At 37.6% G+C, this 25,307-nt stretch overlaps 1 protein-coding gene across 7 annotated transcripts in view; it reads left to right on the forward strand.

Moving 5' to 3' along the window:
* The window catches only part of NTRK2 (neurotrophic receptor tyrosine kinase 2), a 198,518-nt gene that overhangs the window by 22,427 nt on the left and 150,784 nt on the right, over positions 1 to 25,307 (forward strand). For all 7 annotated transcript variants that reach the window (XM_015652980.3, XM_015652982.2, XM_015652987.3 and 4 more), the window contains exons 4-8: positions 2,935 to 3,003; positions 6,097 to 6,251; positions 18,788 to 18,924; positions 21,912 to 22,044; positions 23,557 to 23,856. In XM_015652980.3, the coding sequence (XP_015508466.1) occupies positions 2,935 to 3,003; positions 6,097 to 6,251; positions 18,788 to 18,924; positions 21,912 to 22,044; positions 23,557 to 23,856 (794 nt within the window). The remainder of the gene's footprint in view (positions 1 to 2,934; positions 3,004 to 6,096; positions 6,252 to 18,787; positions 18,925 to 21,911; positions 22,045 to 23,556; positions 23,857 to 25,307) is intronic.

A 25,307-nucleotide genomic window follows, 5' to 3' on the forward strand; every position in this document is an offset into this window, starting at 1 on the left:
TACATTATATTTCAAGTATTTTATTAAGAAGTCTTACATTTTATTTGGAAATAAATTTTTTAATATCCCATAAGGAAAATAAAAAGCATTTTTTTGAAGCTTGATGTAACTATATAAGCATTAATTTTGCTATGATACAACTTTATTTTTTGTTCTGTCAAAAATCTTTTAATGTCGTTAAGGAGCTATATTATCTAAAAGGTGTATTTCTAAATTTAGAAGGTTTCTTTATAAAATTATCTATCATGAGATTTGAGTAATAACATAAATGACAGTAAAATAAATGTTCCAATAGATGCTATTAAAGTGTAATTAATAGCTTTGCTCAGCTAATTTTGGTGATTACATTGCCCATAGACTCAAGCTAGCCAACAGCCTCATTTTAGTAGTGCTGTAGTTTATAAGCTTATCTGCTGCTAACAGTAATTTAATGGACCTGTGTATTGGTGTATTGTCTGTGCCTTTAAATGTAAAAACACTTCAAAGCAAGTGCCTATTCACAAAAACTTTAAAATATAGTTGTTGTTATGTGCCAGCCTGCATCTAAGTGCATCGCTGAATCATAGATTGTGAGTGTAGTGTATACATACAGCTCCAGGTGTTAAAATGTGTCTATATTTCTACGCTGTTCAGGTTTAGGTAAAGTAGCCAAAGGAAACCATTAGAAATCAGCCCTGCTGCAGATTTCCCCTTGTTTGCACACGGGGCTGGTTCCAGCCATAGGCAGAGCAGGTTGTTGCCTGTGGAGGGAGACTGAGTGTAGCAAAATGGTCATGTTTTCACCTCTTTCCCCAGTTCTCCTTAGATCTGTTCCCTCCTCCTCTTTCTTGCCTCTCCTTTTCAGAAGCACAATAGGTGATAGAACTCTGTCCATGTTGCTAGCTCTGTAAATCTTTATGTGGTTTCTCAGTCTGTTTTTGTTCTACTCATATTGCCACTGATTTGCTTTTAGCAGAATTAGGGCTAAAAAGTTTAAAGTGAGCTTGATCTTTTCATGAAAATACAGGCATACTTTTGACTAAATCTGTGTCTTCTCCTTAAGTTTAGCTTCAGGGCCAGGCTCTGTACTCTTGACTTTCTTTTTCTATAAGAAAAAAACCCTTTAGAGCCTCAGATGCATTTTCTTTGGGCTGCTTGCTGTGGTCTTTTTATGTGTGGTTGAATTGGGGAATTAATTTATGTTCTCTTTCTATGAAAGTGGAAGTGGGATCATTAACTACTTCAAAATAAACCTGGCATTGATTCTTTTTCACTTGACATGAGTTAAGGAAACTGCAGTAGGCATCTCTGTAGTCAATTAAAAATGCTCACTTTATGAAAAATATATATATATAAAATTAAATTTACTGTCAAAGTATTGCTTAAGGTGATAAATTTATAGCAGTGGTCTGCAGTTAAAGCCCACTGTATATCTGGTTGTGTTTTGGGAAAGATAGGATTTATTTGATAACGCAGATAAGAGAGGCAGGTGCATGCCTTGCCTGGCAATACCTCAGGGGCCTCCATACATGCTGCTTGTCAGTGTGGGAAAGAAGCAATTCCCCTGTGTGGTGAGTGAAGAGTTTCCCATGGAGGGATGGGGTTTCATGTGGTTCTGTGTTGGAGGCAAAAATCCAAGTCAGTATGAGGATCCAGCTTCTTTTGTTCAGCCTCCCAGCACAGAGCATATGCATACTAGGAAAAAAAACACATAGTGACAGTATTTGCTTAAGCATAACTTCTTTCCTATATGCAAATTGTGCCTTAATATTGATTTATCTGATCAGAGTCCATGAAGCATTTCCACCAGCATCTGCCGTAGGGCAGTGCAGTTCACCTGACCAATGAAATAGTAGCTGCTGTGTTTTGCTCTCACACATAATGACCAGTTAGTTTGTAAACTTCAGGCTCTTCTTTGCCAGAAGGAATCAAAAAAGTGGTGAAATATAAATATAATCGCTTTGATTCTGTTCTAAACATTTGTACAATATCCAACTTGTAATTTCTGTGAAAATTGTCTTGTACTCAAAGATCAATGACTGAAAGTTGGGAAGTAAACACTGTGTTATTTAGTCAGATAAAAAAAAAATAAAAATTAATCCCTGGTTTTAGATTCAATGCAACGCTAAGTTTGGAGCCCCTATGGCGCCTTTATAATACCACATAAAATTCATGGTATTTTGGCTTATAACACTGATTTGCGCTTTACTGCTGGCAGTTAAACAGTTTACAGCTCTCACTATCTTTAATTCATAGGCTGATAAGACTATACAAAAACAGCATTTTTTTGCTTTGGGGTGGAGAAAGCAGTTTTGTAAGCCCATGAGGGGAGGAGTATTTCTGGTTCAGATTGACATTTCTTTGCTCTGCATAATGGTAGAAGACCTTTCACTTAATTACCACTGGAAACCATAAATGCTTAATTGACATAAAAAAGCCCAATACAGGCATTTTACAGTTTTCCTTTTGATCTTCCGTGTGGGTGCATATTGCACATGCAATTTGCAAAGAACAACTAAAGAGTTCTGATGTGGATGTGTGCTAGCATGTGAGGAGGGCTTATATGAGTAGAGTTTGGTACAGCATCAAAGAAAGGGATACACCCATTTCACATGAATAAATTGAGCATATAATTAACACCTGGACTTTACAAAATACTTTTGAAACACAGTTAAATCTGCTGCTTTTCTGCAATTGAAAAAGTGCTAAAAGTGAAAATATTGATCCTTGTTGAGTTTGATTTTGAATGTATTTGGCGTTAGATGCTGACTGGATTCAAGTGCTTGAAAACATTCAAATCATAAAGTTAGACTGGACACTGCCCTTTTACAACTGAAGTCAAAGGGCTTTTAGAGCTGGTTCTACTTCTTAATTGCTTTTTCAAGAGACACAAACTGTATTTTTAGTGTAAGAAGAAGCAATTCTAATTAATGCAAATTTTTTCTTTTGCCATAGAAATTTATCCAGAAACAAGCTCTCAAGTTTGTCCAAGAAGCCTTTTCGCCATCTGGGTTTGTCTGATCTGTAAGTTGTCATTTCTTAAAATATAAGTTTATTTTTGGCTGGAATGGGAGAATAACACTTCGAAGTTTGTTCTCTTGAAGGCAGAGGTCCATCAGGAATTAGAAGTGCAGTTCTAGTCCAAAGAAAGCATCAAATCTGAACAGTTAAATGCAGAGAAATTTTCATTCCAGGGCTTCCAGAAGGTTAGGTATGTTTTTTTAAAGCAACGTAGGGGTGAAAATAGCCTTTTCTTTCGGCTTTAAGATACATTTTTTTGTGAGATTTCTTCACACAAAACTACTGGTGTTTATTTGAATATTTGAACTTGTGAAAATACAGTCTTTTGCATATATTCATACAAAGATTGTCTCTCATATTCTTATAGTGGCTACACAGCTTATATGCTTGTGGCTGGCTATTTAAGAGTGTCTTTATTTTCTCAAATTCTTGAGTGTGCTTTATATAATCATTTAGCAATGAAAGCACCAGTAAACATTTCTATATCTATTTTTTTTCAGTGCTATATTTTTTATTTTTATAAAAGTAATATTTTATAGCAGATATTTTTATTCCCTGTTTCATCTGCCATATTTTCTTATTGATATACGTTCCAAAATTTTGGTCATGCTGTGCATTCTCTGTTAATATGCAGGGAGCCTGCAGGAGTTCTGAGAGAGCTGGGGCTAAAGAGGAGGGGGAGGTTGCTCTTTTGGATCTCAGAGCAGAGTCAGAATTTGTCCAAAGTGCCAGTCCAAGTCTGAAGCACCTGACATGCAATCGTAGGCCGCTTTTGGTGAACTTCAGCATGTGAGAAGTGAAATGAGCGAATCTCAGTGGCACAAAAAGACTATGTCCTTTAGGTATATTTTGTTGATAATCAAGTTGGTATAATTTCTTTATGGCCCAGGGAACACTGTTCACTGGAATATTTTTTTTCAACATGACAGTTGCTGAACTCTCTAATGAAGATACTAGCTAGTTGCAAAGATCTCCCATTGTTCCATGTCTTTTGTTGTTCTGTTGCCTCTGCATGAAGAAGCAGGGCAGAGGTAGTGGGAGAGAGCAAGATATGGGAAAAATGGATAGTGTGAAGGTTGAAGAGAGTAGTGTTTGAGGTATGGAGGCAATGCATGATGATGTACAAGTTGAGAGAGAAAGGGGATACAAAATTGAGGTAGAGTTTTGTGGGCTTTGGAAAGGGAGTGTAGGACTAGACAAACTGAAGTTATGTAAACAGATGTGATGAAGTGAGATAAACAGATGTGGGGAAAATGGGGGAAAAAAAGTGGAGGGATAAAAGCAGAACCCAAAAGGAGGAGAAGCAGTGATAAAATCAGTATGTTGAACAATTCTGTTGACAAGTGTTTAACGCATAGCTGGAAGATCAGAAACAGGAGAGAAGGAAGAGTGTTGGTAGGTGAATCTGAGATACTAATGTTTCCATAAATAGCTTCTGAAGAACTTCCCCTAAATATGATAGATAAGTATGTTTATCTTGTTAGTACTCTTGCAAATCAAAACTTAAAGGGATGAGAAGTTTAGAATAAGGTGTAGTAGAGGAGAGTCTCCAGGTATTACAGAGAAGGAGATGCCGCCTTGGAAGGTTTCTTCTTGACAAATGAGGTGCAGCCATAAAATTACTGCAAACAAGGTAAAGACTTGGAATTTGCTGTCCACAGGTCAGAATTTTTTTTTCCACACGAGTGTCTGTAGGGGTTCATTATGGGTCCAGCATCCTGCTCATGATGTGCCTAACTCCCTAGATGGGTTTAGCACAAAATAAGACACTAGAAGGCTGCTCAGCCATTGGTCAAGAGAAATTTCTCTTTACCAGGAAGCTGTAGAATAAAACAGGAGATGGAAGTAAATGTCACTGTTTTGAAAATGCACATCGTAGGCTTTGGCCCAAGGAATCATCGTATTCATACTATGTCTTGTGCAAACAATTTTTGTTCATGCTGGATGTTAAGGTCCAGTGAATGACTTCAGTGAATACAGATTGCTCCTTCAGACACTTTTGAGGATCCTTGCAATTGTTTTTTCTCAAATAAGTTGAGGTGGCTTTTGGAGAAACAGGTTATGGCTCTAATAAGATTGTTTTTTTCATGATTTGCACGCTTCATGTCTTCAGGAGGCAGTTATGAGCATAGATTCTGGAAGAAACATGAGTTTCTGTACATTAAAAATACCTGTGAAACTTCGTTAAGAATGATTTTTCTCCTGATAATGAAATGCCTTAAATAAACAGACACTTCCTCACCCACTTTATTATTTGATCTCATGTATGCCAGTAGAAGGAAAAATAATGCTGGTCACTGATTATGGAGATATTTTTCTGTTCTTACAGAACATGTTTAACATTCATGTAATTAATTGCTAGTTGTGTATATTTATCAAATTGTAAAACTAGAATTTGTTAAGTTTGCTAACCCGTGGTTTAAATTCTACACAGGGTACCATATCAGTTTCTGTTTCAGGGCCATTTTTAAATTTTTTAATTTTTTCATTTTTAGTATTTCTTCATGATATTACCTACGGTTTTACTGTGAGGCTTTTCTAGAGTGTAGCAGATGAATTTGAAAGATTAGGAAAAATCCTCTTTTGTGATTAAAGTTTGTTAGAGTGTGCATATAATCCAAGACTGACTCTATAAAGAATTTACCACCCCACAGCAGTAAACCATTTCTGAAGTAACTGAATGGTGGCTCAGGTGTAGAAGGGATGAATTCTAATCTCTTCCTGATTTATGAAATAAAATGGAGCTTCTTGAGTGGCCATTCTCTACGGGCTCCTGATTGACACGGATGAATTGGAAATAGTAGCCAAATCCCCTGTGTGAGCTCTCCTGCCTATGATATTCTGGGTTCTCAGTGCATGCAGGGCTTAATTCCCTCCATGGAAACTGTTACCACTTGGCAGCTTACTTTGCACTGAGTTTACCAAAGGTGCATGTCTTATGCTTCTTAATGAAAGGGTTCAACTTGCCTTTGTTAACCCTCCTAACTAACTTGCATTTTCACCCAGATGAATGCTTGGAGCCCCCCTGGCCCTCATTTTTTTTCTATATGCTTGGCATGTTTCACCGTATAAATAAATTGGTGTTTTTTCCTCTAGGATATTGGGTGACAATCCATTCAAGTGTTCCTGTGAAATCATGTGGATCAAGAAATTTCAAGAGACAAAGTTTTACACAGAAACTCAGGACTTATATTGCATAGATGACAACAATAAGAGGACAGCCCTGCTGGATATGAAGGTCCCGAACTGCGGTAATATTCTTTTAACATAAAACTACTCCTAAATAATCATGAGCCCAGGAAAAACAAACATGCTTTTTAACAAAATACTTTTCAGGATGACAGTAGTGCTCCAAAGGAGGTTTTCAGTGGAGATATTAACTGTTCAGTGGTCTTTTGCCCCACATGGAATGGTTCTGGGAACTTCATAAAATAATAGAATATCCTGAGTTGGAAGGGACCCATCAGAATCACGGAGTCCAGCTCCTGGCACTGCACAGGACACCCCAGGAGTAATACCATGTGCTCAAAAGCTTTGTCCAAATGCCTTTTGAACTCAGACAGGGTTGGTGCTGGAACCAGTTCCAAGGGGAGCCTGTTGCAGTGCCCAACCACACTCCTGATATCCAGCCTAAACTCCCCCAACTCACTTTCATACCATTTCCTTGAGTCCATTGGTTACACGTGTGAAGAGATCAGTACCTGCCCCTCATCTTCCCCTCACGAGGAAGCTGAAGACCCCAATGAGGTCTCCCTTCCATCTCTTCCAGGCCAAGTGACCTCAGCCACAACTGATATGGTGTCTAAGCCCTTCACTGGTTCATGTAAATATGTTTGTTCTTCTCTTGATTATCTCAGAGCGTACCATTATTCAAGTGCAGAGAAACAGAATACTGATTATAAATAGCACACAAGTAATATATACGATGCATGTGCCTTTGTTGAACTAAATATTATTTCCAAGCTTAATAGACATTCATAGCTCAATTTCACCCGCTTGAATTTTTTTTTCAGGTATTTATAATTCATGAAGTATTTATTTTCCTTCAAAAATACTACTATTACGACCATTGGAAGAAAATTCAGACCTGCATGCTACTTGAGACAAATTAGCAACAGCTCTGTTCTTCACGCAAATAAAATTCTCCTGAGCTCACTTTAAAGGCTGTACAAATGAGTTATATCAAGCTTAGGTCTGTGGTATACTGTAGCATATTTTTTTCAGGTATATGGATCTAGAAAAAAAACGGAAAAATTATATAACTGTAAGGTCATCTCCTTGCCTTTTTTGCCTTTGCCTTCCTTTGCCATACAGTTTTGCTGTCTACATATTGACCTGGGACAGCTGGGGAAAGGTTTCACTCACTAGCTGGAGATTTCTCCTCCTCTGTGTATGAGGGGCAGAAATGGGGTGTTTCCAACATGTCACATCTGCTGGACTCTGGAAGCAGAGTGGGAACCGGCAGGCAGGAAGGAAAGGGAGCAAGGGGATCTTCATGGAGAGCTGATTCGTGTGGGAAAAGCTGCAAGTGAATGTGACCAGTAGGAGAAATTATACCTTTGATCCTTCTGTCTTTGTCCATTGAGTGTCCTTTTCTTCACTGCCTTGAGTGCAGGCTGTAACATTCTCTGATTGCAGCTGCCAGCAAAGAACAGCCATGGTGGGGACCACTGCAGGCCCAGCAAGTGCAGCATTTAGTGTCAGTTGTGTGTTTTGTGGCCTGATATCATTGTTGATGTTGTGCTCAGCTTCTTTCTGGGGCCGGGTGTGGTGGCAGAAATGGTGTTAGTGTCTCCTGCAATCAAAAAACTCAGGGAGTTGTGAGCTGTGGAGTTGGTCTTGTGTGCTCCAGGATCTGACTTACCTGAAATGGGAGATATAGTACCTAGCTGAGCTAAATGGATCCAACTTTCTGCTCCAGCTGGATGGACTAGAAGGTAGATTAATGTGCTGGGTGTAGAGAGGTCGGCTGTTGGACTGAGATCAATTACTGCAAAAGAGAAACTCCAGCACATTTTGTAACATTCTTGGCTGGCACCTCTAGAAGTTACCAGGTTGCTAGGATTTTCCTTTGAAAACTTTAGATTTTAAATACTCAGAATTAAACCTGTGAAAGGTTAGTTATTTCCCTTGATTTCATAACCATCTGCAGCCAAAACAGGCTTGTCTCTGGGCCCTGGATGCTGTTTAGGTGCATAGGTCTGTACACATGCATGCATCCTGTGGGCATATCTTGACTAAAATACTTGTCATGACAAGGGAAGGTGGTACTTACAACTAGAAAAGGAAAAGGAGGAGGAAAGGTGAGTATATACAATGTTTAGATTGGAATTTGCAGTATGTGTAATTTGCATATGGAAAACATACATTGTATTGAAGATCTGAGTGGATGCCAGCACATGCCTACAAATCATTGATATTTACAGGGCCCAAATTTCACTAAATTTGACATAATTTTTCCTCCCTTTTCCCCCCCCCTTTTCTTTTAGCAGCTGTTTCCTCTTAATTTACTTTTTCAAAATGAACCAATTCAGGATATAGATTTTTGATAAAGATAACAACACTTTCTTTTCCTACACACAGAGTAGAGGATCCCTGGTGAAGAGCAATAACCATATGATGGAATGTGTTCTGGAAGATAACTTAAAAATCTAATGCACGGCTTTTGGTTTCAGTATCTTTGCAGATATTTTTCTGTATTTTAAAAGGACAAGCCTTAGCTTCAAAACAAAACCACTGATGAAGATGGTATCTTTCATTTCCAGAACCTTTTGAGAAACTAATATGTAGAACCAAAACAGAAGAGGAATTCAGCTTTTGACATATTGAATTTTTTTTTCTCTGTGAAAACCATGATGCTTTTTAGCTTCCTTTGCTGTGAAGAGAAATATTTAGGCATGTAGGCTTCTGCATTTTTAGTAAAACATTTTCTCTGATTTTCTAATTTTTTCTACTAATGAAATTGTTTCATCTCATCTCCTTGTTGAACTTAATGTGCTGATTAAATATTGACTATCATTTAGATGTCATCAACTTTGTGATTAATTTTATTGATGTTTAAAGCCAGGTACACTCACTATCTAGAGGATCCTTTCCATCTGCAATATATTAGAAGTGCAAATTGGTAATTTTTTTCCAACTACATTTGAAATGTATGTAGATATGATGAAACTTGTCAAATTTTTCTAGGTTTTAACATCACATGTAATTACTGTGTCAAAGATTTTCAAGTTGCATCTATCACAATAGTAGAGCCTTCTGTGTACAGAGATGGTGGTTTTCAGTTTTGCCATTCTCAGAGCATTTGCCAATTTTCTGTACAGCATGAACAGCACACCACCTGGGACATCTTCTTTTGTTTTCATCTGATAAATAGCATTAGAAAATCAATAGAGAACTAAATGAGTAAACACTTTATTCTTATTAATTCTTCCAAGCTCTGGTGTCTATTATCATCAGTTTCTTAAGTTGGAAGTGAGGCATGTTCTGGGTAGGGTCACTCAAAAGACTGCAGATCACATGGGACTCACTGAATGCCAGGGAGGCAGGACTACATCCTTGGGACTGATTGTTGGTGTGTTGCTTTCTCCCTCTGGTAGACATTCAGTTACTGAGCCATTATCATTGATTAGTGATACTGAGAGAAATATTTTTCTTATTGTGTTTTGGGAAAAGGCGTGGATTCTACAGCTGTCTCTTCAGTCCTGTGCAGATTTGGTATTTGCATGTCTGGTTAATGGCATTTTGCCTTATCTGGCCAATTTAGCTTTGTATATGGAGATGTGGTGCTGAATCTTTCAGTTTTGCTTACTGTGCCAGCTTTGGATGGTTTTTAGCATATATTCTTTGGGAGTCTTCTTTCTTGTCACTGGTAATGTATACTTGCTACAATCCACTGAACAATGTTACAGGTTAGTTCCCTGTGCTGATTTGCTTTAGGTATCACCAAAGTATGTTCAGAGTGGCTGGCTGTTTGCATCTGCAGCCAGTCAGCAGAACTGTTGCTTGGTCTAGGAGCTATGTGATTTAATGAATGCTCACATTCTATGCCTGTCTCTTCTGCACACAAAGTACCATGGTGTTGCTCTTATTGTGTATTAAGATACTTGTGTACAACTGAAAAACTGTAGGACTTGTTGTAATGTAGAATTTCAAACTGAAGTAACTGCTTGCCCATTTCTTGCTTGTTGGGTCTAGCTTCATTTAAATCTGTTTCTAGTGATTTTGTTTTTTGTGCTATAGGTAAATAAGTGGTGATACAAGACTGGAAGCAGGTGGGTATAAATCCTAAGGAGGAAGAAAGGCAAACTGAAGGATTGACACATTTTTTTCTTTGAATTTACAGAAGAGATCTGTAGTATTACTGAGCCAATAAAATAAGCATTAGATCTTAGGCAATCACAGTAAAATGCAATCTAAAACCACAAGCAAAGGCATAATCCAGTGGGTGTTGACATTTTTTTCCACTATCAGCCAGATTTCACCGATAAGACTATTAGAAGGAGAATATTACAGGCAGAATTGAGTTTAAAAAAAGCCTTGAATGTTCTCAGTGTTTACATTTCAGAATATTCATGGATTCTCTAGCCTGTGTTGTTTATTTTGGCACAAGAACTAGATGTGGTGCATGATATGTGGTGGCAAACTGTTCTTATTTTCTCTGTAAGAGTTTTAATTCTTGTCTGTGATCGCGGGCTATGTGAAAAATTTCATTTTTTGAGTCTTTGACAGTAATGGGATTTCACTGCTGCTCTCAAGTTGAGTTAAAATTTTCCAAACTTAATTAAAAGAATTTTCTCGCTTTTAAGTGGAAATAACCAAAAATTATGGAGTTTGAAAAGGCAATGAGAATCTCATTTTTAAAGATAGATATATAGCTTTCTTCTGAACATGCAATATTTATTAATTTGTGAATCAAATATCAACTTTCATACAGATGTTTAGACATGACCATCTATGTAAATCAGGGATAGTGAATGATGATAGTTGGGCCACATGTGGCATATGTGAATGTCTCATATTAAAACAAAAAGCTGATTTTTGTTTGATATTTCTGATTCAAGTTCTGCTTTAATGTCAGCAAAGTAAATTTGTAATACAAAACAGATTAGACATAGGAAGAAATAAAGAATTATCCAAGCGAAAGAAGTGTCTCTGAACTCAAGACATAGTGCAGGTTTACAGAGGTACTCTCTGTGCCTGACGATGCCTCTGTGTAAGTGTGGAGTAGTGATCTGCTAAGAAAAGCTCCTTGACTATTTTCTGGTGACGTTCTTACTTTGCTCTGTCTAGGCGAAGACTGGTGACTTGATAACTCTATCCTGAAGTCTAAAGAAAGTGCTGTTTTCTTTAAAAGGGGAATCCTGTCTTCAAGGCATCCCTTCAGTAATATGCTTGGCGTATGGTATACTTGGTGCCAAAAGTGAAACCCATCAATTTACTTTTTTATGTTGTTCTCTAAAAATGTTCCTGTTTCAGGATCATTGTGCTGCAACATTAGGCAGGTCAGCATTGTTTTGAGTATTTTCTGGACACACGTGAAATTCTGCAGATAACCACACAGGAATTGCAGCTACATTACCTACACTTAGTGAATAAGAAGCCATTTGTTAGAGGTTTGCATAAGCTGGTTTGGGCCTCATTAACTTATTCTTCAAAGGCAGTATAACTCTCAGTTCATCTCTTAAGCTTGTGGCTGACATGTTCAGCCCAATGGCACTACCTGTCTTTGGTTTTCTTTTGAAAGCTGTTGTGGATCAACTGAAGCTTAAATGCCACATTACAAAAAATTCTACAGATGTAATTTAATTTTCTTAGCCATTCAGAAAACATGGTTGGGTACCTTCATGATACTGCTAGCAAGCAAACTGTTGATAAGATTGATAGCTCCTATAAAAACATTTCATCTCAAAATTCTTGCAGTTTATATTTTTACTGGGGACTAGGTAATAATATGCAAGCTCCTATTTTATTCAGCACCTTCCTAATAGAATCCAGACCACACCTAAGGCTTTTGAAGGAAGGGTCCTGAGCAGAAGTTAAGGAGCTGATGTAAGCCTTGGAAATGTAAGCCCTTCATGTGGTTTGAAATACCAGCAGCAGTCGTCAGAGCTTCTGTAGAGGTTGGCTGCAGATGACAACTTGGTGTCCAAAGGAATTTGTATGGGTGCACATCTCTTGGTGCTTTTTGGCTGCACTGCATTCATGATGGCATTTGAAGCCCTGGATGGCGTGACAGTTCTGTGGAGACAGTGCTTGTCACTGTGGCTGTGAAGATGTGTTAGCAAGTCTTGTGGTCTTTGCTGTGGCATGTGCTGGCTCTATGTAAAGAAGTTTGCTTCTAGTGAAAATTTTAGTCAAGTATGGAGTGATGGAGTGTTTAAAGGCAAAGTAAGACTGCATTTAATGTGGGAAAACATACTTTAAAGTAGACTGATCATTTGGTGGAGACTGTACTTGTTTAATTGTTTTCTGTCAAGACTCCTGGTTGAAAGTTGCAATCAGGCATGCCATGAGAGGAGGCAGATTTCATTTAGTATTTTAAAATATTTGGGTGTCTAAGTGAGCTGCCATATCTTTCATTCTGCCTTCTGACAGGAATACATTCTGCCAGACCTGTGCAAAGCACCATTGGTACATTTGGTCATTGTGGAAAACACCCATGAATATTTGCTGTACCACATGGCAAGTGTATGTCTATTCAGTGGTGATTCAGTGCTTTATTCACTGGCTATATGTTCTCCTGAAGATTTGAAGAGATTTTGATCCAGGGCAGGTTTTTCAAATTTGCATTCACACACAGTGGGCAGAGTATGGAAATTTGGAGAAATGGGTCATAATCCCAGATTCATTTTGATCTTTTCCTCTTATACCTCTAAGATTAATGCCTTTACTTTCCATTTTAACCCATTGGAAATTCCAAGTTTTGTTGTTCATGATGGCAAAATCTTAGTGAAGTGATGAAGAGTAATGCATGGTGATTAATATAATGAAATGAGGACTGGAGAGTAAAGGGATCGTAGAACTTAAGGAAAAAACCAGAAATATTTGGGCTTTAGAAGATAAAAGAAACATGAAAATTTGTATTTAATGTTCTTTATTTCCACTAATTTTGTATATTATTTGCCCAACATATTTTTTTTAATCTTCGTTAAATATGTGCTTGTCATCTTGTTACAAATTCTGAGATTTCTGCAATTTTTTACATAGTGAGCATTTTGATTCTGTGGTTGTGATACAACAGGAAATGGAAACAATTACTTGTGTTTCTTTCATTCATGCTTTGCTTGTAAATTTTTGGGGAATCCTTTTTATAGTCCTTTGAAGCCAGCCAGGCTGGAAATTTGGCTCAGAGCTTGTTGGCTGCAGGCTTTTGTTAAGTGAAACCCAAGAGGTGAATCACATATCCAACAGCTCTTACCTTTGTAGCTAGGATTACTAGAAAGTTTCTCACTGTTTTGTTTTTTTTTTTTAAAACCATTGAAAGCACATAGGAAAAGACCTCTGGAATTCATAAACATTAGTGCATTTTCAAACAAGGCACAATTTCAGTAGAATGATACAAGGAGTATTGTATCATCATATCCTGTTTTCCTTACATTGATACAACCAGTTTTAAGCCAGTAAGATCTCTGAAAGTTGCAGATCCATGTGACAGTTCATGACAAATTGCATTGTCAACCATCCTGTTTTCAGGCTCCAGACAGTATAAGTAGTGGCTGTTACCAGGTTGTACTCTAGTCATATAATTAGTTGTATGTTTTATCCCTAGAGTGAAAAAGCCAAACCAGTAGAACCAAGAATCCTAGACTGTATTGGAACCTTATGTGAGGAAAGTAGACTGATTTGAATCACTGTGCCCTGAGAACAGCAGTGGATGTTTATAAATCAGTGGTTCTGGTAGGCTGCCTTGAATGGTTCAGTTTGATAGATGGTTTCTGCCTCAGTATTGTTTTAATCATTCTGTGTCTAATACATTTATTAAAAAGATTGTTAAGAATTTCAGGTGAGGATTAAAATTACCTGGTTAAAAATCAGATGCAGAAAAAATTGTCATTTTTATTTGGTAGCTTTTTGTTCTTACTGCACAACAAATTGACTTCCAAAAGCATGCCAAGCAAAAACGAGATGACATGGGCCATACTGAAAATCATTTAGTGATTTAGACTCCTGGGAGTTTGTTGAAAGGCCAGTGAAAATCAGGGGCTTATTGTGCAAAGGATGGCATAAATTAATGCAATATTGAATTTATAGTATTCTCTCAGGTACTAATTTTTTCATCATGTAATTTCTTAAGTATTAGGCTAATTTACCATAATAATAGAATTTTAAATTTTTTTTTTTAACAACTGAAAAAAAAACTAGAACTGAGCTGGTGAAAGCTGAAGCAGAAAAAGTGAATCTAGTATTAATTTTGTAAAAAAAAAATTATAACTGCAGATAGTGATACAGTATCTTCGGTGTAAAGGTGGATTTGCTTGTTCTGGTTTAAGACCACCTTCTTTTAAATGTTCCTTTAGTATACTGACTAAAGTTCTTGATGCTAAAAGTTGAATTACAGACTAGAGTTTTTATTTCTCTATTAGATCATATTCTTCCTTTGACATGTAGTGACAGTCTGGCTTAGGGAGGCCAGTTCAGGTTTTCTGTAGAAAGTTATAAGTAGCAGCATGAAGACTTAGAAAGCCCTCTAGGAGTACAGGCATATTCATTTTCTTAATTTCCATTGACAGCTGTGTAGCCAAATGTGGTAGTAACCTTTGAAAATGGCATCCAAAGTGTTGGTTTTGTGGCTGCTGAAGTCCCAGCCGTGTGCTGTGAAGATGTGAGTCATTCCCTAGTGGTGCTTGACAGTTCCACTGTCTGATGGCTTCAGGCCATCCTTTTGCCCTAATGATGGTCTGTGAAGGTAAATGCCCCCCCTCCCCCAAACCCTACTTTAAAGAGTGTTTGTTTCTCCTAAAGCATGAGATGATATTTGGAGAGACTCAGCTGATAGCTGATATAAATGAGTTCCTCTTGCTTGTCTCTAGTTCTGTCTAGTTGTGCTGGGGTGAGGGAAGTAACTTAATCTAATCTAATGCTTATTCTAATCCAGATCTGCCTATTCCTGGGAATAAAGTGTAATCACACTGAATATGAAAAAATACATTCTGTATGCAGTGGAAACAGGTAGCTATTATGGACCAGCGCATAATGGAAACATATGGATTTTAGTGTAAGATTTAATCTCTCAAACTGTGTTACCCTCTATATTGCAGTTTTAAGTTCTCAGTAGCAGGTTCTATTCTCCATTTTTGTAGAGGTTGAAAGCTTTGAATAGACTATTGAAAAGGAAGAGGAATTTAAAAACAAAATAAAACAAGGTGGTCTTAAAGAGATCATTCAGAAACTCTCTTTACTCTGTTCCACCAGAATAGGAGAGTACTCAATAAATTTGAATGTCAGTGAGAAATTTCAGAACTCATAAAAGGGAGTGGCTTGTGTCTACAGCCTGTATACAACACATTACTGCAGAAGGTTAAGGCCAAGAATATAGCAAACTTGAAACATCGGTCAGGTACTACCAGGGTTATTGCTGATATCCAGACTCATAATAATTAATTCTGTCCAAGTTTGGAACAGAGATTGTGTTTTGAGCTTTGTGGCATGGAGTAATCTGACAGATACCAAGATGAAACTTGTAGAAGGATGATGTCATGTCTACCTTGTACAGGCCCTTATGCTCCAGTCTAATCTCACTCTGCTGGCAGCATATAAAAGTATTTGAGTATGCTACCTGATACATATAGTTGTATCAACTACTGTTTACAAAGTCCCTATAAACAAAAGTGATAACTATCTAAAACACTGTATTTAACCAAATTAACTAGGGAGTAAAGGCAGTGTGGTTAGGTATCTCTGTAGTTCTATAAGAGTCAAAGTGTTACTGGTCAGTGTAAATGGTCTCACACTACACTGGGCATATGAGCTGAGCATTCGTGTATGTTAAGGTCCATCATGTTTTTTTAACATTCAGTTAACAATAGTTCAATACAGGTTTTGCTGCTTAGTGTCATTGCTTTGCTGGTAAAAGCAGTGTATCACACGTCTAGATGAGGCCTTATGTGATTGTCTTTATTTTCACAAATAGAGCCACATCTCAGCTTGCGTGGATTCTGCTGTTGAGCGGTCTGGGTGCCCCTGGAAATAAAAGCAAAATTAGCCTGCAGTTAAAGCACTCTATCTCAATACATCTAACCAGAAAAATGAATCCCAAGACCATTATTGGGTTTCCACCCATCTTATGACTGGAAAAAGAGTAAAATAACACACAGTAATGCAATTTCTAATCTATTCTGTCTCAAATTCTAACTCCCATTCCATTCCATTCCATTCCATTCCATTCCATTCCATTCCATTCCATTCCATTCCATTCCATTCCATTCCATTCCATTCCATTTGTACCTTTTTAGATTCAGGGACCTTGCATCTGGTTTTTAGTGTAACTTTATGAACATATAATACATAACATATAATAAGCACTGTTACTTTATAGCCTTCTGGCAGAATGCAGCATGATGTAGCTGTTTCCATTAGAGATGTAACACCAATATGACATGTGAAGACTTCTGCAAATAAACAGAACTAGATCTAGTTCTGGGTGGGAACCAGAGCCAGTACCAGAGGAATTAAACTTCAGTTGCTTATCCTATAAATAAACACATTGCAGGAAGAAGTTGTCCCAAAACTTAACAGCTATTTAAAGGAGAGCTCTAAGGGAAAAAAAGTTGTTTTTATTTTTGCTTGCATGAGAGATTTCACATGAAATGATGTGTTAGTAGGAACTGTGCCAGTTTGCACAATGAGATGCTAATCTATCATGTATACCTCCTCCCAAGTGGTAGGGTTAAGAAAAGCGGGGACCTTTATTCTCTTTGCATGTTCAGGTCTGGCAAGAGTAATTGGAATAGTATTTAGAGGTGTTGTGAAAGTGTGACTTTATGAAGCAAATTACCTCATTGGTTCTCATGCTTGTTCCCTAACTAGCATAATTAATATCCAAATGTTCCCTAAGATTAGTTTTATTTCTTGCTCAGCTAGTTGACAGACACTGGTGAGGTCTGAATTCACAGCAGGCTAGAGCAGATGGCTACCTTCTCTAACAGATTACTGCATCAAGACATACAAACTCTCCAGCTCTGTCTCAATAAACTTCAACACATGATTTATATAGTGAACATAATAGAAGAAATCCATGACGCCTATAATGGGAATCATATTACCATACCACTTGAAATGCTGTGAGAATTGCTTGAGCATTTATTGTATACTTGTGCTGATCTTCAAATCTTATTAGGCAGGAAAGCATTGTCTGCAAAATTATTCATCTTCTTTTCTGCATTGCTTCCACTCAGTTATTTTTTATTGAATTAATTTAAGGGAGGTTTCCAATACATCTAGCTTCTGTTGAACCTCCAGCAAACATATGAATCTGTTTACAGGGATTTGATGGTTATTTATTTGTTTTGGATCTTTTACATAAAGAAAAGTGTCTGCTAAACTTTTATACCATTAAGTCCATGATGAAACTGCCGTACTCTCAACTAAAAAACACAACCAAAGAGAGCTGTTGTTTCAGAAAAAGAAAAGTCATTGCAAAATCATGCATAAATGTCCTGCACAGCAGATAAGACTGATTATTTGAGATGATAAATTGCAAGTAAAATTTGCCTGGAAGAGCTGATGTGAAATGCCTCATAAAGGAGACCAAGACTCTTTACAGAATGTAGTAGCTTCAAATGATGACCTAGTATCTTTTAAGAAACATGTTTTTTCTAGAATGGTGCATAATTATTTGCTACATAAGTAAATATGAAATGTGAGTTGCTATATGCCTGAAATCTACTGATATTGCTAGTGTTATTTTGGAGGGGGTCATTCTATAATTCCTCATGTTTTTCATTCAGTGTGACTTTACTCTCTGGGAAGTTCCATTGCTTTGGGTGCCATAGAATGAGTCACAGAGTGATTTATAGCTCTGTAAGATGGAGAGGGAGTTCTAATTCTTGTAAAACATGGTCTTGTTTCCTGATGAGTGCTAACCATCTCACTGCTTTTCTGCTTTCCTGAGGATAATAGAAAAATCAGCTGAGGTGCCTTGAGTACAGCTCTGTGCAATTGCTAACTCTTTCTTCTGTCCTTTCCCTTTTCTAGTTCAATCTGTTCATTCTGTGTTTTCCTCCCTTTGAGCTTAAGATCTAGGTTTTGCTCCACTCTCTCTGAGTGATGTCTCTATACGAGAGAGAGGGCTGCAGTCTCCTGTGGGATACTGGGAGCTAATGGGATTTTCCTGTTAGTGTTGTGGAGAGCAGTGGAAATATCACGATGTCAGTGCAACCTAGAGGTTGTTTTATAGCTGTTATAAAGAGACAGATACAATTTCCAGTTTTAAAGAGTAAAGGAGGAGTAAAGGAACTTCATTTTGAAGTTGAAAACTGATGTTAAGATAATTACTGTTCGTGCACCTGACATGTATTCCTATATAATTAACTAGTTTATGTGTTTCCATATGCAGTAATGTTTTCTTATGATGTGGAGCAGAGGAGGTGCAGAAAATATATAGCAGCTAAAGTTTGTAGTTTTTTATTTCCAAAGATGCTGTTTGTACTGCCTGACTGAATAGTACTGTCTACAGTGAATATTTAATGTAGTGCTTGCATTTAGATGGCTTGCTTAGAGTTGCATGGTGTCTATTCTGTCAAATACAAGTACACTTTGGGTTATTGTGTTGTTGTTTCTTTTACAGACTTGCCCTCAGCAAACTTAAGCAATTACAACATCACCGTGGTGGAAGGGAAGAGCATCACGCTGTACTGTGATACTACTGGTGGGCCACCCCCAAACGTGTCCTGGGTGGTAACTAATCTTGTTTCAAACCATGAGGTAAGGTTTATGTTCAAACACGTGACAATTCAGGTAACACCTGCTGAAGGATGGAATGAAGTTTCATGTCCAGATCTGGTTAACTTTCTATTAAAAGATGAAATAGAAAGTTAATGTTGGGATTACATTTATCTTCCAGTTACTTTCAGCCCAGGCTGACTGTGGCAGTGATTTTGGGGAATGGCGGATGTTTGTTTCTCAAGATTCTCATTTTCACTCTGGTGTTTTGGATGTTCACTTGTAAATGAGAGTAATGTAAATTTTTGGAAGTAATGTGAATTGGAATACTGAAACACAAGGGCTTTCTTATTATCACTGATACCTGCCTACAAAGACTAAATTCAGTCTATAGTGATTGTGAAATATCTTTGCATCTGTAATGTTATTATATTCTCATTTAATAATTCAGTGTGTTGGAATTTGGTTGTAGATATTTTGTGGCTTGTTTAATTTTTCTTCAACACACTTAGCAGCAACAGAAAGTCTTGACATTGAAGATTTTACTTAAAAGACTGTCAGATTTATTTTGTTCTGGTTTGTTTTTTTTTTCCTAATAATGTATGAGTATCTTACCTCATTGAAATCATCTAGCTGGGTAAATTTTGTTTTCTGGCCTTTTCATATTTTCTTGTTTTTTGTAGACTGTGTGCTGCTTAAGTCCTTTTTGATGGAAATATTGAAAAAGGAGGGCCATATAAGCAGCTGTTTATCTCATAAATTGCTATTGTTTTGCAATGGGAAAAACCCATGTTTATTACGATTTTATGGCATTTGCTTTCCTATTTCATGATGGTGCACACTGCCTAAAGCTTCTTGGTCTATAGAAGGTGTGGGAAGTGTACTTCCAAAACTCCTCCTGCAGTGAGGAGGAGACAGGACCTCTTGGGTCTCATAGTTGTTACATTTTCTTTCCAAAGTTCATTATATCAGACTTGTATAGACTTCAGGTAGTCTGTCTTTCATCCCAGCTTTCATAAGTAAGAGCTCTGCAGAGCTCTAATTGTATTTTTAAAACTTTCTCTGATCTGTAAAACTTCCCAAAGGCATCAAGACATCAGTTGTCTTTGAGAACTAGTTGAATTAAAGAACAATTAAAACAAGCTGTTTTAAACTGAGGAGCTCTGCCAAGTTGCCCTCTTTTTAAATTTTTTTTTGAAATTTTAATTCTAGGAGCCAAACCAAATGTGAGACTGTTCAAAAAGTGAGATCATCTAATTTTTTTAACCCTCCTATCTTTGAAGTGCCATGATCAGTTTGCTTCAAGTTTTCCATGAGTATTCTGTCCTGGCATAACTTCATCATGCCATTGTAGAGGGGGTTATAATACAGGCTGGCTGCAACCTTAGCCAGGGAACACAGCAGTCTTTTCAGCAGCAGAAGAGCATGAGCCTTTTAGACATTATTTCCCATTCCCAACTATCGTTTTCTGTGAGCGTTGCTTTCAGTTTCTTTTCTTTCACTTCCATATATCAGTTTGTGCCTTCATTTTCTTCAACTTGTATGTTTTTTTCTCACTGTTTCCTCTGTTTTCCACTGTTTTAAAAGAGGGACATTAGCAAAGGTTAAAACTAGGCTCTAGTTCTGCTAGCCTTTATATTCTGAGTTTCTGTGTTGATGGATAGTTTGACTGATGTTTGGATTTTTCTTGCTCTAGATTTCAGCCCTGAGCCTGTGTTACAGCCCCTCTGCTTTTAGTCCAGCTTTGAGCACTGCTCAGTTCTAAGAACTGCAAAATAGGAAAATATGTGAAGAGGTGTTTGCTTTTCCACCTGCCCCCCCTATTGTCACACTGAGATTGAAGGGATATGGAACTCAAGTGGAGTTAGGGTGTCATCTCAAGGTTCAAAATTCTGTTTTCACAGGACTGCATGCAGGACCATTCCCACATGTTCCTGTTGACTGCCACCTGAAGTTGCTGTGGTTTTACAATTATAGTGGGTTACTTGTTTGTGCTGTCTCTAGCACTGACAGTGTATGTTACAAAAGTATCTCAAAAGTAGTTGTGAAAATTATCATAATTATTATTTATTTTTGGAGTGTGTTTTGGTTCCTTTCCAGTTTAACAAAATTGTCCAGCTCTCTTTATGAAAAATTCAAGTATGGAAGCAATAATTATTTGGAGATAATATGAAGGGCCTGATTTATTAACATCAGAGTAACAATTAGCTTTGCTAGTGCTTTTTGTGTGTGGAGGAGGTGGGGGTAGTTCAGCCATATTTGCTTAACCAGTGTGACATAGCTGCATAGTCATTATGTTATTTAAGGCTGTAGATAGACACTGAACTTTCTAAGAATCATAAGAATCAAGATTTTCAAGAATCATCAATCGTACTTTAATTAGCTCGTTTACAATTACATAAAACAGTACTTGGCAAATACATTAGGTAGTAGAAGGTATGCAGTTTCTTTTGGAAGATTTCTTAAGAAAATAAAGCTTTCAGAAGAAATTTGGTTAAGAAGGAGATAGAAAACATGTCAAGATACAGCAGGGCTCAGAAAACGGCAGTGGGAGAGATGTGAAGCATAAATTTAAAGGAAAGAGAAAAGGATGAGTAAAACAAGGATTGAACACAATATAGGCAGGAAGAGATAGTTTTAGAGATAGACCATGGAAATAAGTCATAGAGTAGGAGAGAGGGATGAGCAAGGGTATATGATTAGAGGAAAAAACCCATTTGTGCAGAGGGGATAAAGTGGTAAAAAAACCCACTGACTGAAAGTGACAGGGCAGAAATATGACTGAGTGCACTATTTGTAGCAGGACTTAGGAGCTTTGAATCCACTTTACTGACTGTTGGAATTGGTTCTGTAGGTGTTTTATGTCTTTTTGGATAAGACACTAAAATAAGGCTTTGATTAATTGTGGACAGACACAGCTAAAAGGAAGTGAAAATGAAAAATGCCATTCAGCTGTGGTCAGTAATTCCCTCCCTCTCCTTTGTTTTTAATGTTGTCATTGATGCTGATGTTTTTCTGATCATTTTTAGAGTGACACAAATAAGAACCCTGCCTCACTCACCATCAAGAATGTTTCATCAATGGACAGTGGACTGGAGATTTCCTGTGTAGCAGAGAACATTGTGGGAGAAGACCAAGCCTCTGCCGAGCTTACGGTATTCTGTACGTATGTGGGCCTCCATACAGACCTGGAGGCCAAACTGCATTGTCAGGAACTGTTCTGGGTATTTTTTGGACCTTCAGGCTGTTGAAATGAAAATCCTTAACATGTGTGAACTATCTACCGCAGTTAATGCTAGGAGTAGCCCAGTCAGCCGTTGTTGCATTTATCTTTTTCAGCTCTGTATTCTGCAAAAAATGTATTTCTGGCTGCTTTGTCTTCCAGTTAAAAGAATTTGTAAGTAAAGGTCTGAAATCCTGAATACTGAATGGCACTGTCACTGTGGGAAGGTTTGTAATGGTGTGTATGTACATACATGCACACTGTCTTAGGAATTGCAAAATGGGAATGCATCAAAAGGCTGGTAGAACTGTACAAGACTACACATGTACACATGTTCTTACTGCTTAAAACAAGAACTCCTTTGTTCATTATTTGTACAGCCAGATGTAAATTTATTTGTCATGGCTTTGAATAGTGCACTTATTTCTCAGGGCCAAGGAAAGGAGAAGGGGCATATAGTGTAGAGAACCACTTATTTCTTAGATCTGAGCTCCAGGCTGAATTCATTTTACATGAACTATACAGCATGTTTTCACAAGTTGCAACCCTCTGTTTAATTGAAGATGGGAATGGAACACTTTGTAGATGGCAAATTTTGCTCAGCATGTGCTTATGACAGAGTAAACTAGAAAAAACACTACAGATGTAGGTTTGTAGGTTGCAATTGGATATGTAATAACTATGGGAACGAACATAAACTAGAAATGTTTGAAGAGTGTAAATGAGATTCTGAGCTTGGCACTATTATGAGTGATAAAAGGGAGTATAACTAGAAGAAATTGAATGTAGTTAAGAATAAATATAGAGGAAAATAATGGGCAAGGTATTGGAATAATCTCTTGAGGGAAACAGGTCTGTAAACTTGAGGCATTTAGTAAGTTTGAACAAGGATGAGAATATGTATACTAGAGAGTTATTTTTCCCTGCGAGAAGAATCTAGAGAATTAAATAATCTGTTCTGTCTTTGATTCTGTTAAGAAAATAATCTGTAAATTTGGATTCCTAGCTGAGTGCCTTTCCAGTAGTACTTGCTTTTGGCCAGTTTTAAATATTTTCAATATTATTGCCTTCCTTCAGCACTCTTGTGCACCATTTTTCAGCAAAGTGAAGATAAAATGTCTTTCTCCTCCTTCTAAGTGAACCAGTAACTGAAGTTCCCACACCTTAGGTGTTTTAAGTGATTTAATACGTTTTCAGTCTTTGAAACTAGCTTGTTTTATTTCTTTCTAAAGAGCGGCTTCAGGTCAGTTCAGCATAATACTCTAGACAGAGAAGGTATGTTCCTGTGTGAGTATCCTTCAAATAGGTACCATTCCACCTAGTAACATACTTTTGTACTGATGAATGAAAAGTACTTCCATGAGAACTTGTGAGGGAGTGAGGGAGAGAGGAAAGGGAGGAAGGACATGTTCAGAATATTCTGATGCTCTTCACTCTTTTTTCCAATATAGTTGCACCAAATATCACATTTATTGAGTCTCCGACCCCGGACCACCACTGGTGTATTCCATTCACTGTGAAAGGGAACCCTAAGCCCACATTGCAGTGGTTCTATGAAGGAGCTGTTCTGAATGAGTCTGAATACATCTGTACTAAAATACACGTTATCAATCAAAGTGAATACCATGGCTGCCTTCAGCTGGACAATCCTACACACCTGAACAATGGTGCTTATACCTTACTGGCAAAGAATGATTATGGAGAGGATGAAAAACGGGTTGATGCTCATTTCATGTCAGTGCCTGGAGATGGTGAGTGCAGTGTTTTGTTTTTTTTTATGGTAGCAATTGCAAATTGATGAAAGTGGTGAAATAGTGCTTTTGGCCAGTTTAACTATTTCAGAGGAAGGTTTTTATAGAACTTTATTTTCTCTGAATGACTGTCTTCAATATTACTTATAAAATAATGTTTTTCTTGAACATTTTTTTCTTGTTTATTGCTTCTGAACGCAGGTCATGCCAGTGCTCTGTAAATCTTCTTTTGAGTAACCATCCTCCCTGCCAGCCAAGGCTAATGAAAAGTTGCTGTTTCTGAAGTTTTCCCAAGCCACAGTTCTTATCCTGAAAAGCACTGTGTGCCATTCAGTAACTCTGTAACTTGCTGTACTGCATATGAATGGAACTAGGCAGTGTGTTCAAGGACGTGGAAGATGCTTGTGTGGAATCTAGTGCCTTGTTGTAAAATTGATAGTGCAGTCAAGTGAGTTCATGGCAATACAATGTTTTTAGGACACTAGAGGGAACTGGAGAGAAAACAAATAACCCAGAGGCAGGATGGATGACGTCTCAGATCTTAACAGGCATTTTTGGTGTCCAATTGCCCTTCGTCTAGGTGGTGGCTGGGCACCTACATTGCTAGGAGTATCAGTGCTCAAGATGCTTGCACCTTCAGTTACTCTAAAGATTCCCCCTTGGCCTTTCTAAATTATCTGTGGGCAGGCTCAAAGTGGACTAGCTCACTGAATTGGAGACACTACTGTAAGTGATTGATGTTCACTGTAGTTTGATCTTTTCCCACACCTTCAAAACCATACATGAAGTGGCTGTAGTAACAGTCACTGTGCATGCCAGCATATTGCAGCACATGGAAGGGCACTCTGAGTGGATCTTGCACATGTGGAGTAGAAATAGAAGTTGTGATCTTGTGCAGATAATTACATAGCCATACCTCAAAATATGAGACTCTATGTATCTTCAGCTTTTTGGCCATGTGATATAAACAGTTGCCTTATTTTTTTTTTTAAACAGCAGTGCTCTGTTATGTTATCTGATGGGAAAAAAAGTAGTGAATATTTAAATTCTCTTCCTACATCTCAGGCCACAGACCATAAAAATATGGTCAGTATTTCAAATTTCCCCTTCAGCTCAGTTTGCTGTAGGGAGAGAAATGGTAGGTCTTTGCTTTCCCATCCTTAGGAGAAGATGAAGAGCTGATAAAACCAGGCTTTATTTACTCCTGCTGTGCTCACTGCTCCTCTCCCCTTTTTTCTCTGGAGTTCTTCCTTAAAGGGACTCATTACAGAAACATGCCATGGTTTCAGCTACTGGTGTTCCCCAATACTGCATTTTAATTCAGCAAAACAGTTCACCTCATGGATGTTCTGTGGAGTTCTCATACACCTTCATTATTTAATATGAACCCAGCTTCATTTTCTAGCATAGTAACAGCTACCTCTAATACATTATGCAATTTTATCTTTTTT

Source organism: Parus major, chromosome Z (genome assembly GCF_001522545.3).
Source record: "Parus major isolate Abel chromosome Z, Parus_major1.1, whole genome shotgun sequence".
Taxonomy (NCBI): Eukaryota; Metazoa; Chordata; class Aves; order Passeriformes; family Paridae; genus Parus; species Parus major.